This window comes from Anabrus simplex, chromosome 1 (assembly GCF_040414725.1).
Source record: "Anabrus simplex isolate iqAnaSimp1 chromosome 1, ASM4041472v1, whole genome shotgun sequence".
Taxonomy (NCBI): Eukaryota; Metazoa; Arthropoda; class Insecta; order Orthoptera; family Tettigoniidae; genus Anabrus; species Anabrus simplex.
Window position 1 is genome coordinate 189,286,132 of NC_090265.1, and position 17,974 is coordinate 189,304,105.

The window sequence follows — 17,974 nt, forward strand, 5'->3', positions numbered from 1 at the left end:
TTTCCACTTGAGAGCTGATACATCGTGTCTTCATCATGCTGTTTGCAGAGTTGATATAAACTATACACCTCTCAATCTGTCATCGCCAGAAATGCCTGTTTCTACCCCACCTACAAAAGAGATGAATATGGCCACGTGGAAGCAAAAACCTCTTCACGGGAAATACCCCCATGAACTGGATCAGCCTCATATCGACAAACCTGAGTCGCACGCTCAGCTGACCTACTCCGGTCTTTTCCCAGAAACAGAAGGATTTGTTCTGGCCATCCAAGATCAAGTAATTGCTACACAGAACTACCGTAGATTTATCATGAATGATCCAACAGTTGTCTCAGACAACTGCCGCCCCTGTTCCAGAACTACAGAGAGCATACAGCACGTCATCTCTGGCTGCTCACACTTGGCCAACACCAACTATAAGCACCGACATGATCAGGTAGCAAAAATTATTCACGTGAAACTTTCTGTAAAATGTGGATATCTTCAATCATCAACTGCATATTGGAAATATACACCTCCACCCATTCTCGAAAACTTTTCATACAATCTACAATGGGACCGAGAAGTCATAACCGATGTCACGCTCAGCAACAATAGGCCAGATATTAATCTAATCGACAAATCAAAAAGATCCGCATCCCTTATAGAAATTCGTTGTCCAAACACCTCCAATCTGCAAACAACAACAGCCACACAAAGATATCAAAAACACAGAACTGGCAATAGAAATACAACGCCTGTGGAAACTAGAATCAGTCACCAGAGTTCCAATAGTAATATCATGTACTGGTGTTATTCCAAAATGCTTGCACAGCTCTCTGGCCGCATTAAACCTGCATCATCACACATACGTAGAACTACAGAAAGCCACCCTCCCGAGCACTTGCCACATTGTGAGAAAGTTCCTAGGAACGACTTTTCCTCTGACTCACGCCAAACAACATGAAGTTCCAGGCCGCAGTTCCAGTAATACTGAAGAACAGATTCCCAAAGCGGGGACATAAGAAGTTGTCTGAAGTTGTTTGTATTTACTGTATAAATGTACAGTATATATTGTAATTATTTCTGTTGTAAATATTTGTAGATATATGTACCTGTAGTTTCATAATCAAGAGGGTGACTCCTTGCTTAGGCTGAGTCAGCCCATTATGTTACCGGCACAAGCCGAGCCTTCCTAAATTGATACTACTACTACTAATAATAATAATAATAATAATAATAATAATAATAATGGTGTGTGGCCTCCGAAGAGGCCTGGTGCAGGTCTTTCAAGTTGACGCCATATAGGCGACCTGCGTGTCTATGAATATGGGGCCCTACCTATGATGAATTCTAATGATGAAGATGGCACGCACATCTAGCCCACGAGCCATCAGAATTAACCAATTAAGGTTAAAATCCCTGACCCAGCTCGGAATCGAACCCCGGACCAGCTGGGCAAAAGGCCAGCATGCTAACCATTTAGCCATGGAGCGGGACATCATCAGATTGTACCATGCCAAACTCAATATTTGGAAATATTTGTTTATTTCAGTTTAAACACCTAGGAATTTGAAATTTGGAACTTATCTTACAGAAGTCCTGCTTTGTCTCCTCTCCAGCACACAATGAGAAGCGTCTGAAAAACCACTGCTCTTTTATTGGCTCGAATCCAACTGGCTGCCAGTTCGCTGACCCTCCTTTACATCAACCCCTCCCCCCCTTCTCAGGTCAATGACACCCCGCACTTCCCCTTCAGGTGCTTTACTCCTAGTGTTTCATTAGTATTAGATAATAGACAGAACTTAAAACATTACTCAGGAAACATGCTCAAAGGACGACATGCTTTGACCAGGTTACGTGGACATCACCACAACAGAAGGCGAGTTTAATTAACTTCAATCAAAAATTTATTTTCTCAACCACAAATCTGACGTCAAATTTGTAGTCAGCCTGATGAATTAGTAGGAGATGCGTGTGCAGTGTTTCTGTGTCAGCTTGTTTGTGTGGCTGGTCTGAGATTAATCCTTCGCTTTCTCGCGTGTTGTTGTGAAGGCCACTGGCCACTGCCAGCTCAATCACATCCTCATGCTGAGCTGGCAGTTCGCCACGCATTTATGATCGTCACCTTACTGATACAGTGCTGTCAAGAACACACAAAAGTAATCAGTAACACGATAATGCATACTGTATGAAATGACTAATGTTGCCCTGTGTTGCTGAACTTATATCACAAAATATTTTACTGGATACACTCAAAGGATTTTAACTTGTTTACCAACGTAAAAAAAAAGAAAAGAAAAGGAAAGAAAAGAAAAGAAAAGAAAAGAAAGACTGAAAATGTACATGGAGGCTATTTATTCGTTCATATTCCATTCCTAATTTACCAACAATGTACGGCTTTCACTTGCAGAGGAACTAAATTTTTTTACATATTTTTAAACTTAGGAGATAAATACATTATAATCGTACAGTACCATGTAATTAAGCAAACTGCTTATGAACATATACTCGAAATCACAAGCAGAGTGGCTAGTTTCATTTTTGTTTTGTTGATACCAGTCTGGAATGTAACATTCTTCGGTAATGTTTTGCACTTAAATATAACAAATGGAGGTAGTTTACGGCCACCAGCAGTAATGGCCATCACCGTACAACGTAACTTTTCATTAGCTGTAGTTTTAATTAGAACACTTGCCACCTTCTCAGAAAAGTAGTGTTCCTTGGCATGTCAAAATACACAGAGGTTTCAATTAAGATTGCCGATCTGATCACATGCCGATGAAACCCTGTAACTTTATCGGAACAGTCTTTAGGTAGCTTTTGGCACAAAGACTTTTTTTCTCTTCATAATGACAGGTTATAATATATTTATTGCAGCTAATTGCCATCTACAAAGAATAAACAAAATCATTCAATGCAGAACTTAATTAGAGGACTTTTCCTTCCTTCACACCTTAGTACGTGATAGCGATCACACTGCTTCCCGCACAAAGCACACGTGCATCCCTCATTTGGCGAGTGATACTTCATCGTGGAGCATAGTTTGAAGTGAAAACCATGCACAGCAAGCCTTGTTGATACGTGCCGTAATTCAAGTTGGTTTCCTTCCATTTGTAATTCATCATCGCTTCCGTACTGTAGAAGTCCAATCAGATTTCCGATTTCTTTCTCTGATGTTCACGAAATAAACTTTGGTATGCTGGAGTTAATGAGAGAGAGAATTTGTCCTGTATTTCCATCAAAAAACATCATTTCTGTAGTTAGCTCATACATCAGTCTCAAAGAGGTGAATTTCGACAAACATAGGGCTCTCTTTAAAAATGTTGCTTTTATCTTCTCCACATTCTTTAAGTTTCTTACTGACATATGCTGCCAAATACTGGAGATGCCGTAGGTTATTACAGGTGCTATTTTCACTCTGAATAACTTCAACGCTGTCTGAAGGGATATTTTATATAAATATTTGATGTCATTAATAGCTATCACTGCTGCTGTTAATCTTTGTTTGATATGCACTGTGAAATTGGTTCCTTGTATACGCAGTGTTATTCCGAGGTATTTAAATTTTTTCACATTGGTTAGTTGTTCTCCATCCAAATATATCATATCACTTGCTGCATGTCTGCCTCCTTTCCTAAAGGTTGCAGTCATAGTTTTACTTCTGTTTACATGAAGGTCATTTGTTTTAGTCCACTCTATGAGCTGATCAAATGCCAACTGCAGAGCAGGTATTGATCTGGACACTAAAACCATGTCATCTGCATACATATCAATGCTTGTGCCTTCTATCTTCGTTGCCTGAATGACATGTTGCGACGTTAAAAAGGAGAGGGCTTAAAGGATTACCCTGTAGTACACCTGTAGTCCGGTCTACTGGATCGGATACTGTGATAGAATAGTCTATTTGCACCTCATTTTTTGCCAGGATGTTTTTTATTAGTTGCAATATGGAGTTATTTTTTCCTATGAGATCCTCAATCTTTGATATGACTTGTGGTCGACTAATTGTATCAAAGGCTATCGAATAATCCATGAATATAACATGTAGCTTTCCCTTCGTGAATTTTTTTTTTCTATTGGCTTTACGTCACACTGACACAGATAGGTTTTATGGCAACGATGGGACAGGAAAGGGCTAGGAGTGGGAAGAAGGCGGCCATGGCCTTAATTAAGGTACAGCCCCAGCATTTGCCTGTTGTGAAAAACGGAAAACATGGAAAACCATCTTCAGTGCTGCCGACAGTGGGGTTAGAACCCACTATCTCCCGAATACTGGATGTACTTAAGCGACTGCAGCTATCAAGCTCGATCCTTCGTAAATCTAATGGCTTCATGAATAACATTCTGAAGGCATTCTATAGCCTGTATTGCTGACTGTTTTTTTCTAAATCCAAATTGCTCTTCTGGGAGATACTGATCTATTAAAGCATTCAGCCTTTGCGTTAATAATTTGGTCAACATCTTCAATGACGTGCATTCGAGTGCTACTCCTCGATATGAATTAGGGTCGCTTAAGTCTCTCTTCCCTTCATAAAAGGTCTTTATTGTTGAAGTCCGCCATCGATCTGATGTTTTTTCATTTAACACAGTAGTTGAATAAGCTGGTAAGGGGTTCAAATGTTCATTATAGATCATGTCTGGCCCATGAGCTTTGTTATTTTTCAAATTTAAGAGTACCTCCTGTATCTCGTGCGCTGAACATATCTATTGGTCCGTCATTTTTGGTGCTATCGTTGATTATCCGTGGTCTCGTGTCCTTGAATGACAGGTTATTACACCGCATAAACAGAGTAACCCACCTGTAACCTGCCTTGAATAAGTTTCCCAAATTATTGTGGGATCACGCAATTTCCTGTGCTTTTAGTTGTAGCATTACATGAGAATTACTACAACCGCTGTTCCACATCTCTCATACCTATTCCAGTAACACTTCAACACCTAAGAACTTGCCCTGTTTTGGGCCACGAAATGCCACTAGCTGCTTTTTCCAATTCCTCACTTGTTTTAAATGAAAGGAAAACTCATTGCCTGCTGTCCTGTTATCATTCTCTTCCATGAATCTCACCACTTTTAGCTTGAATGAAGCTGTGTAATTGTTAATTTTCCACATGACATGTAATTGCTAACACGCTCCACAGTGGTTGATTTCAGACCGCGTGGCAGTTGCCCTCTCTGCTTGTTACTGCAGACGTGCATTCTTGAGACAAGCCCATGAATTGGAGGTGCGGTTGTTAATCAGTGCAATATTCTGTTAAAAATAAGGGGTGCGGCTGAAATGCGAGTAAATAAGGTATTATAATATTATTACTAGTTTTTTTCTGATTCGTTATGCCCAACTAAGAAGCACGTGTGAACTTATTTAGCAGAATGTTTCTTCTTGTCTACCCAAACTCTCTTCATTCTTTTCCTGTGCTTCTTTTTGCATTCTTCTGTCCATCCCGTAGTTTGTCTTTTTGCTTTATCAGTAATTTTGTGTTTGTTTATGAGATTTCTGAATTTTTTTCTATCTTGCATGATTTCTTCATTTATACCAATTTCTTGAAGATCTCTGTTTATTTCTGTAAGCCAGTTGTTGTGAATTTCTTTGGAGATACTGCGAATTTAGTCTTTGTTAGCCTATTGCTATCCATCCTGATCAGGTGACCACAGAATTTTAATCTTTTCCTAATAGTGTCTGTGATTTTTTCTGTTACCTGATAGATTTCCTGTGATTTCCTTTTCATCCAACTGCCATATTTGTATTTAGGTCCTAGATTTTTCCTGAGAATTTTCCTCTGTTGTTCTTTGATGTTCTTTTGCTTGCTGATTTATCCTGTATGGTTGTATAATTTTGCCTAGGTATCTGAATTTATCTACTTGGAAGATTTTCCCATATCTAGTGATTAGAGGATGGTTGTTAAATCCTGATTTTGTACCTTTCATGTACTTTGTCTTTTCATATGAAATTTGCAGACCTGTTCTTGCTGCTATTTCATGAAGTTTTTCTGCGGGCTGGAGTACTTCTTGTTTCTTGTTGGAGAGGATTGCCAATTGAGGTGAATTTTGTTTTTGAGAAGTCTACCAATATTGATCCCTTTAGTTTCATTTTTCCTTTCTCGAAGCACTTTTTCCAGAACTAGGTTGAATAGTAGTGGTGAAAATCCATCGCCTTGTCTGACCCCTGTTGGAATTTCGAATGGCTCTGAAATTTCTCCTAAAATTTTAACTTTCGCTCTTGTGCCTGTTAGAGTTTGCTTGTTATTCCGTTATTCCCTTGGTATTCTGTCGACTTGAAATTCCTCAAGTATGCTGAAGAGAGTCTGTCGGTTTATTAAATCACAAGCTCTCTTGAAGTCAACAAAAGTAATTATTGTTTGTTCTGTTTTACAAATTTGTAAAATAGTTTTTAAGTTTAAGATTTGTTCTGGGCAAGATCTTCCTTTTTGAAACCCTGCCTGATATTCTCCAACGAGGGTTTTGTTTGTTTTTCTAATCCATTCAGTAGGACTTTATAGAGAAAATTTTGTAGACGACTCATAGTAAGGAAACCCCTCTGCAATTGTTTATATCTGATTTATCCCTTTCTTGTGGAGTGGGTGAATTAGTGCACATTTCCAGTCTTCTAGAATTTTCTCAGAATTCCAAATGTTCTGTATGATTACTTGAATTGCGTAAGACATTTTCTCACCACCTGTTTTCAACATTTCAGCAATTATCCCATCTTCTCCTGGTGTTATATTATCTTTCAATTTTTTAATTATTTGCTTGATTTCTTCTAAAGTGGGAGGTTCTGAGTCTGGATTTGGTGTAGGTTTTTCAAAGGTTAATTGGTTTTGTGGACTTTCGCAATTTAATAGACTTTTAAAGTAGTCTGCAAGAAGTTTGCAGTTTTCTTTCTTATTTGTTTCTATGATATGTCTGGATGTTTGAAGCAAAGACTGGGCGCTTGGTCATTTTGAAGTTCTTCCTTAAAATTCTTTTTAGTAGTTTCTAGAGTTGTTTTTCTGGAAGCCTTGGTCTATTTCCTTCAGACGGGTTTGGTCTTGTTTTAATTTTTCTGCTCTAATAATTTTGGATGTTTCCTTCTGTACTTCAAGGAATTCTTGCCATTTGATTTCGGATTTATGAGAGTTCAGTGTTTGCCATGTTCTAATTCTTAGTTGTATTGCTTTGTCAGATGTGTCATTCCACCATCTGTGTTTCCGTTTTCTAGGCGGTGTGCCAATTCTCTGAGATGCCTAGCATGCAATATTTTTTAGATTATTCCAGTATGAGGGGACATTTATTGGTAAATTTGCAAGGAAAATTTAATCTGAAAAATTCTGGGTCAATTTTTGGCGTTTTCAATGTTCTCATTTTGGGCCTGTTAGACTGAAACTTCACTTTTACCAAGGACAAGTAATGATCTGAACCTTAACATTCATGACTTCTTTTTGGTTTTGCCTGGTGATGGCTACATGATCAATTTGAAATTTGCTTAGATATTGATTGGGGGATCTCCAGGTCATTTTCTTTCTGGATGGGGCCAAGAAGTGTGTTGACAGTTTTAAATTGAAGATTTTGTAGAAGTCTATTTCTGTTTGTTCTGTTATGTGCTGGATACAATCCTACTATGCACCTAAATTTCTTTTCTTTACCAATTTGTGCGTTGAAGTCTCCTAACAGTATTTTGACATGGTGTTTCGGTATCTTATTTGAAACTTCCTCCAGCAGTACCCAGAATTCATCTATTTTACGTGGATCTTTCCAACTGTGATTATTTGTGGGAGCATGGGCATTAATTCAAGTGGACGCTTTGTTTCCCCGCTTTGTTTGATCGCAAGGAGTGAGATTCTTTCAGGAGATGTGAAATTGAATACGCAATTGGTAAGGCTTCTCTTGACTGCAAAGGCTGTGCTGAACTGCAATGGAGTTTTGGGGAAGGATATTGCTGGCTTCCCTTTATAAATTCTGCAGTTCCCCAATTCCATGTGATTTTCGTCTGCATATCGAGTTTCTTGTATTGCAATAATTTGAATGTTAAATCTGTCCAATATGTCTGTTAGTTGTTTTGATGATGATGATGATGTTTGTTGTTTAAAGGGGCCTAACATCTAGGTCATCGGCCCCTAATGGTACGAAATGAGGCAAAATGAAATGACAAATTAAAAACCCAAAAACCTTCCCTGACCACAATTCAAAACATGAGGATGAAGATTGAACGGATGGATGGATATGATGGTTATGAATTTCATGTTTTTGGTCCGTATTGAACAATATATAAGTAATAATAATAATAACTTAAATGTTTCCACCTTTTCAATACAATATATTCACAAAATTACAAAATTATACGGTACTAGTTTCGACCCATCTAGGGGTCATCATCAGCCGTATTGGAGCAAAGATCATTTGTGGCGAAATCCTAAGACAATATTATTTTAAAGAATAACAAGTGAAATGAGATGTTATGGTAATAGTTAATAATACAAGGAATATACATAATAAGAGGTTTTTAACAAAGAATAAAGTATAAATGGGGTGTTGTAAAAATTATAATCATGGAAATCAGTAAGTTCTTGTATTGAAATGAAATATGGCTTAGGAAGAGGGCTTAAGGTGGGGCTGAAGGGTGCGGGAGAAAGTGTAATTGTCTTGGAAAAGTACCTTTGATTAAATTTAGGATTGTTTCTGAAAGAAACAATAATGCAGCCAACCTAAACTCAATCCTAAATTTAATCAAAGGTACTTTTCCAAGACAATTACACTTTCTCCCGCACCCTTCAGCCCCACCTTAAGCCCTCTTCCTAAGCCATATTTCATTTCAATACAAGAACTTACTGATTTCCATGATTATAATTTTTACAACACCCCATTTATACTTTATTCTTTGTTAAAAACCTCTTATTATGTATATTCCTTGTATTATTAACTATTACCATAACATCTCATTTCACTTGTTATTCTTTAAAATAATATTGTCTTAGGATTTCGCCACAAATGATCTTTGCTCCAATACGGCTGATGATGACCCCTAGATGGGTCGAAACTAGTACCGTATAATTTTGTAATTTTGTGAATATATTGTATTGAAAAGGTGGAAACATTTAAGTTATTATTATTATTACTTGGATGGATATGAATTTAAAACAATCAGTGGAACCGACCCACAGTGCCTCACATGCACCAAAGCTGGTGTAGAACAATAGTATTAAAGACCAAGGGACTGCCTCTATAGCATGATACTGAAACGATGATGCTTGTAGTCGAAAGGAGTCCAAAATCCAAGTCATCAGCCCCTCATAATGGTACTTATCGCTAGAAAAATAGAACCATGGTATTTGCCATGTTGCGGTACTAATCAAGAGTAGCGTAGACTCACGGTATTCCACACATTATGGTACTACTCACAGGTAATGAAATTCGCACATGTATTACAGACCTACTGTGTTTCGCACATTGCGGCACCATTGCCAGGCAACACACCTATGGTGTTTATCTTTTTTAGTATTTAGTATTTATTAGTGAACAAAACAGGCGTTCAGCCCCGAATACATGTTCACAATAATAATAATAAATAACAAATAAGATTAATAAGAATAGTCCAACCTGAGCCACCCCTCTCCACTATATACTAAATAACATAAAGTGAAATAAACAATACCGTCCCGGTTTTATACCAGAACCAACTCCATCTACATCAATTCACAACAGCCTGGTCAATGTTTACCTTCTACTGCTGGTGTTACAACTCCATGCTTGTTATCACTCTCACGTACGCAACCTTCTTACTTCAGCATTTTCATCACCTCTATTGTTCCCTGACCTACTCCAGCATAAGCTGCAACAGCAGCATTACCAGGTTGCATTCCAAACCAGCCATTACATGATTGCATACCAAACCGGCCATCTTATTCCGTCATTACGTTCCAATCAACCATACCGCAACTTTTACCAATCTGCGTTAACATTGCTTCATTTCATTTCATTCCGTCATAACACTCCATAATAAAATTACCTCTCGTCTCCAGAAATTTCGGCAATGAATAACAAATACCAATCACGCCTCCAAAAATTTTGGCCAGCAATACTCCAACACCACATTTCAGCAATACCACACTAACCCTACCTCATATACCACCTCTACTTCTTCTACAAATACACTCACCTTCTGCCATCCACCATCTTATACCACCACTTCTCCAACACCACATTTCAACCCTATAACCTATCATAATTTAATACTTCCAACACCACACTTCAGCATACCAGCTCTACTCCTTCCACAAATACACTCACCTTCTGCCATCCACCATCTTATACCACCACTTCTCCCACACCACATTTCCACCCTATAACATATCATAACTTGCATTTACCATACACTCATACTCCTCCTACCCGTCATAATTACCTACTGAAGACTCCATCTTCTACCAAACCAAAATTTACAAATAGCCGAGTTACATTACTACATCTCCATACCTTTCCAACACCACATTTCAACATATACCACCTCTACTTCCAACACCACATTTCAGCCCTAGCACGCACTCGTCTGCCATCACTCAGCATTTATACCAGTCACCAATACAATACAAAATGATAATAAACTCACCTGTTTCCAGCTCCAAAAATTAAATAGCCATCAACACCACATTTCAACCCTATAACATATCATAACTTGAATACTAAGCCTTCAATACTTCCAACACCACACTTCAGCGTACCAGCTCTACTCCTTCCACAAATACACTTACCTTCTGCCATCCACCATCTTATACCACCACTTCTCCAACACCACATTTCAACCCTATAACATATCATAACTACATCTCCATACCTTTCCAACACCACATTTCAACATATACCACCTCTACTTCCAACACCACCATTCAGCCCTAACACACACTCATCTGCCATCACTCAGCATTTATACCAGACACCAATACAATCTCAGTACCACCACCTCTACTTCTTCTACAAATACACTCACCTTCTGCCATCCACCATCTTATACCACCACTTCTCCAACACCACATTTCAACCCTATAACATATCATAATTTGCTCAATTTGCCATACACTCATACTCATCCTAACACCCATCATAATTACCTACCGAAAACTCCAACTTCCCCCAAACCAAAATTTACAAATAGCCAAATTACAACACTTATCCAACACCACATTTACCATCACTCCTCCAGCTCCAAATATCAACAAACTGCCATCCACCATCTTATACCACCACTTCTCCAACACCACATTTCAACCCTATAACATATCATAACTTATATACCACTTCTCCTTCACAACATTTCAGCCTCCACGCCCTTAATTACTTACTTACTCACTATATTATTGTTTTTTACTTCTTGTAACAAAACCCTCACTACTTTTCATTGCTCTCATCATGTCCGTATATCTTCTATCTCTCCCTGCGCTCAAACTCAAATTCTGTGCGAGGTACTCACGGGTTAACACTGGCCTTACTTTTATACCCTGATCTTGTCCAACTCCACCACTACACTCAGCTCTCTCAGCTTCTTGTTGCTCACTCTCCTTTCCCCCATCACCCCTTTGATCTTCAGCCTCTCTCCTGCATTGCCCGTCCACTGCTCTTTCTTTACCGTTGTTCATACTTCCACTTAGCACCTCGCTCTGTCTCTCTTGACACTTTTCAGTACTACTTCCTATAATTACACTTCTACCCTCGTTATCTTTCACTTGCCTATTATCTTCCACTCGTTTGTCATCCCCGTTATTCACTACACTTCTCTTAGCCTCCTCATCTTGTTTCATCCTCCGTTCTAGGTCCATCAGTCTATTCACCGACCATACTCTCCTCCATCTGTTGCCTGTCACCACTAATTCCTGTCCTCTGATGACTGCATTCAACCCTTGCTGCCTAGCTCGTATCATGTTTTTCATTCCTCCACTCTTCAGCTCCTATGTCCCTCCTTATCCATATTTTTTCTCCTTGCACGTTACCTGCATTACGCACCACTGTATCAGCCATCAGTGTAGAAAATAATTGCACTTTGATAGGCCTATTACCTCTAAATCTTCCCACTCTTGTCACATCATCAATGTCCACTTCACTGAAATTTATTTTCATTTTACCCTGAATTATGTCCACTACTTTATAAACTATACTCGTCTTATCTTCCTTCTTACCCTCTTGCACTCCATATATAAATAAGCATTTATTTCTGCGACTTCGGGTGTTAACAACTACGTCGGCTTTCAGTTTCGATATCTCCTCTTCCAATCTCCCTATCTCCTCTCTTAATGCTGAAACTTCTTCACCATTTCTTCTCACCTGTGAAGCTGTGTCTTCTATCTTTTCCTGAAACCACCCCTTCATTTTTTCAAACTCCCTCGTTTGTTCCTTGATCATGTTCTTGATTTGTTCGAAGGGACATGTCTCTGCTACCACCTCTTTTACGATTTTTCTGATTGTTTCCATGTCCTCCCAGCTCATATTTCCTCTGGAAGTCGGACCTGGGTTCAGTTCTACTCCCCCAATCCAAAGCAATATCAAAATCACCGCTGCAGAAAGTATAAAGTATCCTATTTTATCCCGTTCTATTCTGCATCTTCTTGTCTTCACTTCTTCTTTCTTCTTCCTTCCCTCCCAACCACCTATGCTCGCCCTGTACTGCTCTGTACCAATCATTGCCTGTAAGCACCTCGCTGACTTCCAACACTCCGCACTTACACTACCTTCTCCCACTCCAGGGACCCTCCACTCCGTACGTCTGCACTCGCCGGTGGCTCTAGGTGAACTGATATGGTGTTTATCACCTAAGTGTACTAACCACAGGGACTTGTACTATCCCGTGGTGTTCCTCATATAGTGGGTACTAATCATAGGCAAGCCAGAACCATGTGTTCCCTCATCCCATGGTGTCGCTCATATAGTGCTACTGATCACAGGTACTGTAAAAGCCATTGAGCCCTCGTTTGCTACTAATCACAAACCTATTTGGTACCCAACATAGTGGTACTACGCGCAAGTAAAAGCGACTCATGGTATTCCTCGCGTGGTGGTACTAATCACAAGTAGTTTCATGGTTCTAATTTGATCATCCCTTGGTCGCCCCTTTTAGTCGCCTCTTATGACAGGCAGAGGATACCGTGGGTGAATTCTTCGCCTGCATCCCCCACCCACAGGGGGTTGTGTGTTTGGTCCGCGAGAGGTATTTTATTTCCCTCAAGTCCGCTGGCAAGCCGGTTAGGACCCCCCTATCCGCCACCTGGGACGCGCCACGTGGGAGTATCACATCTTCCCCTGCTACGTCAGCATAGCAGGTTCGTGGTTTAGTTGTTTTAATTTGCCAGTTTTAAGTAATGTGTTGATGTTTAAAGTAGCTATGAAGTATTTTTGCTTTGGTGGAAGAGATTTGGGAAGCTCAGATTCATTCACACATGCTGTTTTCGGTCCCCCAGAATCTCATGACCGAGATGAACTAGTACTAGGGCCTGGGGCCAATAAGGACATTTTATCTATATTACAGTAAATGCACAATTCTATTAAAACTGAAGTTCTCTTGTCTAGAATTATACAGGATCTTTATCTTAAGAGAATGTTTGATGTTTTGTGACCACTGTGGTGCAGTCACTTAATAATGGTCTTCTGTTCCCAATATAGCAGGTACAATCCTGACTGAGGTGAGTGAAACAACTTCATATTCAGTTCTTGGCTGTATATATGTTATTCTAAATATAATATTTTAAAGTACTTACTACTGCGTTTGGATTTATGATGGTGGACTGGTTCCCCTTCTTGTCTCTTTTCTGCCAATGAAGTTCTGAAGGACTTTTCTAGTTGCTGGCTGACTCCATTAATATACTCATACAAAGCTAGCAGTGCCTCCTGATGCAGCAATACACTAAGATGATTGAAGTCAGCCTTCACCAGCTGATGTACAGACCCATATTTAGTGACAAAATCTGGTGACTTCTCATCTACCTACACATAAATAAATATTTTAAAATTCTTTTTCTAAATAATGAGTCTTAGGTAATCATTCTCCCTGTTATTAGTATTGGAAACAAACAAACAAACAAACAAACAAACAAACAAACAAACAAACAAACAAACAAACAAACAAACAAACAAACAAACAAACAAACCTTCTTCCTGCTACAGTATACAAAGTATAGGGTTTTAATAAATTAATTTTTAACAATGAATATTTAATTGTAAAGGAAGTGTACATCCTAGTAAAGAAAGTAATTCAAGTCACATATAGAAAGATAAGAACATGAACAGGATAACCACAATGACCGGTCAACGGGAAGAGAGTGCAACAGAAAGAGGTGTCAAGGATAAACATGAACACACAAAAGGACAGGGACGATCTACATGTCTTCATTAGCTGCCAACTTCACCACACAGACAAGCTCTGACCCTCAGCTCCCAACAAGCACATTTCCCTTTACCAGCTTCAGGATGAAGGGCATCAACACTCATCTCACTGAGCTCCATACTGAGAGATATTCAGTATTGATGAGGGAAGTGTTGGATAAAAAGGAAATTGGATAAACATCACGGGCACAGGGCGCCAGGAGGCAATGAAGTAGCACTTCTGCCCATATTTTAGGAGATAAAATATACATTTTATTTGTTTTGGATGACAATTTTTAGATTCATCAGGAAACATGGAAATATTTGTTGTGTAAAAATTGTGATTGCTATAAAGATCAAAGCGACGTTAATTCTAGTATGACATGGAAATTAGCGCCTTCTACATGTGGAATACAGGACATCACAACAGGGTGAAATATACAGAGCTGTAGCTTATCAGAAGGAATCAGCAGTCCTTGGAACAATGGAAGTTGTTGAGTATTAGCAAAAGAATGTGAAATGAATACAAACTCCATCTGAGGTTGTGAGTTGATATGGTGAGTGCCAGCTTCATGAAATATTGGAATGCTCTGCTGGACAGCATGGCTTGTCCTAGCATTGGCAGTGGCATGAGTGGAGTTGGAGTGGAAGAAGAGCCTGTGTGACTACTACAGAAAGAAAACATAGCTTTAGTTCATTCTCATATAACAAGTTTATTTTAATTAAAAGTAGCTAACTGAAGAAAGTTTTTAACAATGGCATCAGTGTTCGGGGTAAAGGTATTAAAGCATTTATATCACTTCAATGAAAATAACTATGATATAGTTCCATGGTTACATGGATGCCACAGATTAAGAAAACTGTTCTCATAGCCTTGCTTGTTATTTGTGTGAGAAAAAGGTGCTTGGAGTCACAATGGTTTTTACAATTTAAATACAGTAACATGCACAATTTTCAGATATTCAGTTACACAAAATTACATAATGTGTCTAAACCATTTACCCAGTAAGCACAGACTGGGTAATTCTGGTTTTCCATAGAAAAATATAACACCAATATTATAAAGTAATCAGGAACTTCCCTTATTTGAAATATCAAGCCTCGCCACTGACAAACACAAAAAAAGGAAAGAGACAAAAAAGATGTTTCCATACAAAATTTTGTTTGTCACTTAATTCTTCCTTTCCATTTCTTACAATGACCTATTCATCCTATGTTTCTAGTCTTTTACCACCTGTATTCATCTTTATGTATACATTTATTACGAACAGAAAACGAAGTATTTACAGACAAACTTAGTGTGTTCCAAGAAGCTACAGCAGAACGATATCTGGGCCATACACATCCATAAGTGGATCTAGCATGTTAAATCCAGTAACTGTCTATTTAAGATGTAATATCTCAACAACCACAAATTCATATTGAAAGAATGTCTTCCTGAGCAGGCAAACTAGTCTGTGATATCAGATATCAGAAAAGGGTTGTGTCATAACTATGACAAAGGAATAATACAGAATCCTGATTTGTCAACCACTAGCTAGACACGGGATATGAATATAGAGACATCAACACATAAACTGAAAATTCTCCAGATCATCCCCAAAGGATATACTGTCAATAATGAAGAATATACACAGTGGCCCACCTAAGTTTCTCAAATGAAATATCTTTGGACTAGTTGAAGATAGCAACAGGCAGTTTTCATCTAGAGAATAATAATAATGGGCATATGAAGGAACTAAAATGTGAGTTCCGCGCTTTAATAAGCAGCAATGCCAAGTTGCTCTCCGTAACTATACCCATTTATGTCAGAGAGGGAGTTGGCCGTAAGTAACCACATTCAGCAATGCAATTATTTCCAGAGTCAGATATGTAGCACTGGCAGAAAGGAGTGTTAAATCGGACATATTTTCAAATTTGGTGCTGTCAAGAATTGGTAGCCTGAAGGTCAAGAAGACAAAGTCGCCATGTAGACTTCGGATGCGAAAGTCAAGTAGCTTGAACTTTACACCTCCAAGAATGTTTTAAGGTAACAAATAGAAAAATACATTAAAAGGGAGAGTTGATGCATGTAATTGTGTTTTATGCTGCACGACCGACAGGAAGGCATTTTGCTGAAAGGGTTTTGTCTGCCACAGTGAAAAGGTATGCACCTAGGTACTGTAAAGCCTGTTTGGAGAAAGGAAAAAAAAGAAATGAAATTAGGAAGGAAATATGGTGGTTCTGCAGCATTTGTGATACTGGTTTGTGTATGCCAGATTGCTTCAAGGCGTACCATACAAAAGCAATGATACCCAATACTGGTTGTAAGCAATGATACCCAAGCCAGTTGACCACTTCGGTTAGACTCCGTATATTTAATTATGTTTTAGTAGATGTGTCCTCAATATTTGTCAAATTTCAAAATATTTACCTGATTGGCATCCATAGCTGCATCAGAAACTTTTTTTTGATTGTAGAATTTATCTTCATAAATTTATACACATTTTATACGGTATGTATATATACTATGATGATTAAAACTCATTTGTGTGTAGAGGAAAATATGATCTCCCTAAATACTCTAAAAAAAATTCTACAATACATAATTACTTTCCCTAACCTTGAAAAAAAATTAGAAACCATTAAAAAACCTACGATTTCTGGAGGATAGCACATTCAGATATGGCTGTCTCCAACATTTGAAGGATTTTAACTGTGAAACAATCATCAAACCTAGTTGGATGGTGTCAGGTGTGACTAGGGACAGGAAGATAGAGCCATTCTTAATGCACTTCAAGAGCCCTTCTAGAACTGAACCTCAATCCCTACCATCTGAACATCACCTTAGAATAGATCTAATTTCCTCTTAACCAGTCTATCTCATCCCAAATTCCTAGCTTCTTTTCCTACCAAATATAACCTGATGAAACAAGCATTCTATGCTCCGAGGGGACTATGAGAAAACCTACACATTATCATTCTTCCCGCCGGCAATGAATCCACCACAGCCGTCATGAACAGCCAAAACTATGACCCACGACACCCTAAAGCAACTCTCCAACGCAACCACATGTCTCCCTCAACCAATACCCCGCACACAATCAGAATCTTAACATAGCCACTTACGTCAAACTTAACCCATTTCAGCACTGGCTGACCAATATCTTCAACACTTAGTACATTCCCTTAAATCTTACATTTGTGACACCATTCAGAACATCTGGGGCCGATGACCTAGATGTTAGGCCCCTTTAAACAACACATCTGCAGCAATTTAAAATGGAATAAACATGTTGAGGAAATAAGGTGTAAAGCATACAGAGTCCTGGGATTCATCCGCAGATCTCTACTGGGAGCCAGGAAGAAAGCCGTTCAGACAGCCTATCTGTCATTAGTACGGCCAATACTGTTGTACGGGCTTCCTTCCTGGCACCCTACTACAGTGGAGAACATGACGAAACTAGAGAGAGTTCAACGCCGAGCAGAACGACTAATTACTCAACACGGTCATTTAAATACAGCCAGGTCACTGCCCTCCATAACATCCCTCTGTAAACAAATAGATATTACTTTCCTGAGAAAATCCCTCGCAGGTAACATTCATATAAACTCTTTCAACCGCTTACAGCTGAACTATCGTCCCGCTCAAAGAGGTCGAGGTGTGTCCCTTTTCCCTCCATTTGCAAGAACAGCATCA

General features: G+C 38.9%; 1 protein-coding gene across 1 annotated transcript in view; it reads right to left on the reverse strand.

Moving 5' to 3' along the window:
* LOC136885511 (intermembrane lipid transfer protein Vps13) overlaps positions 1 to 17,974 on the reverse strand; it is a 1,358,975-nt gene that overhangs the window by 868,387 nt on the left and 472,614 nt on the right. The window contains exon 18 of the mRNA XM_067158109.2: positions 13,692 to 13,917. Within this exon, the coding sequence (XP_067014210.2) occupies positions 13,692 to 13,917 (226 nt within the window). The remainder of the gene's footprint in view (positions 1 to 13,691; positions 13,918 to 17,974) is intronic.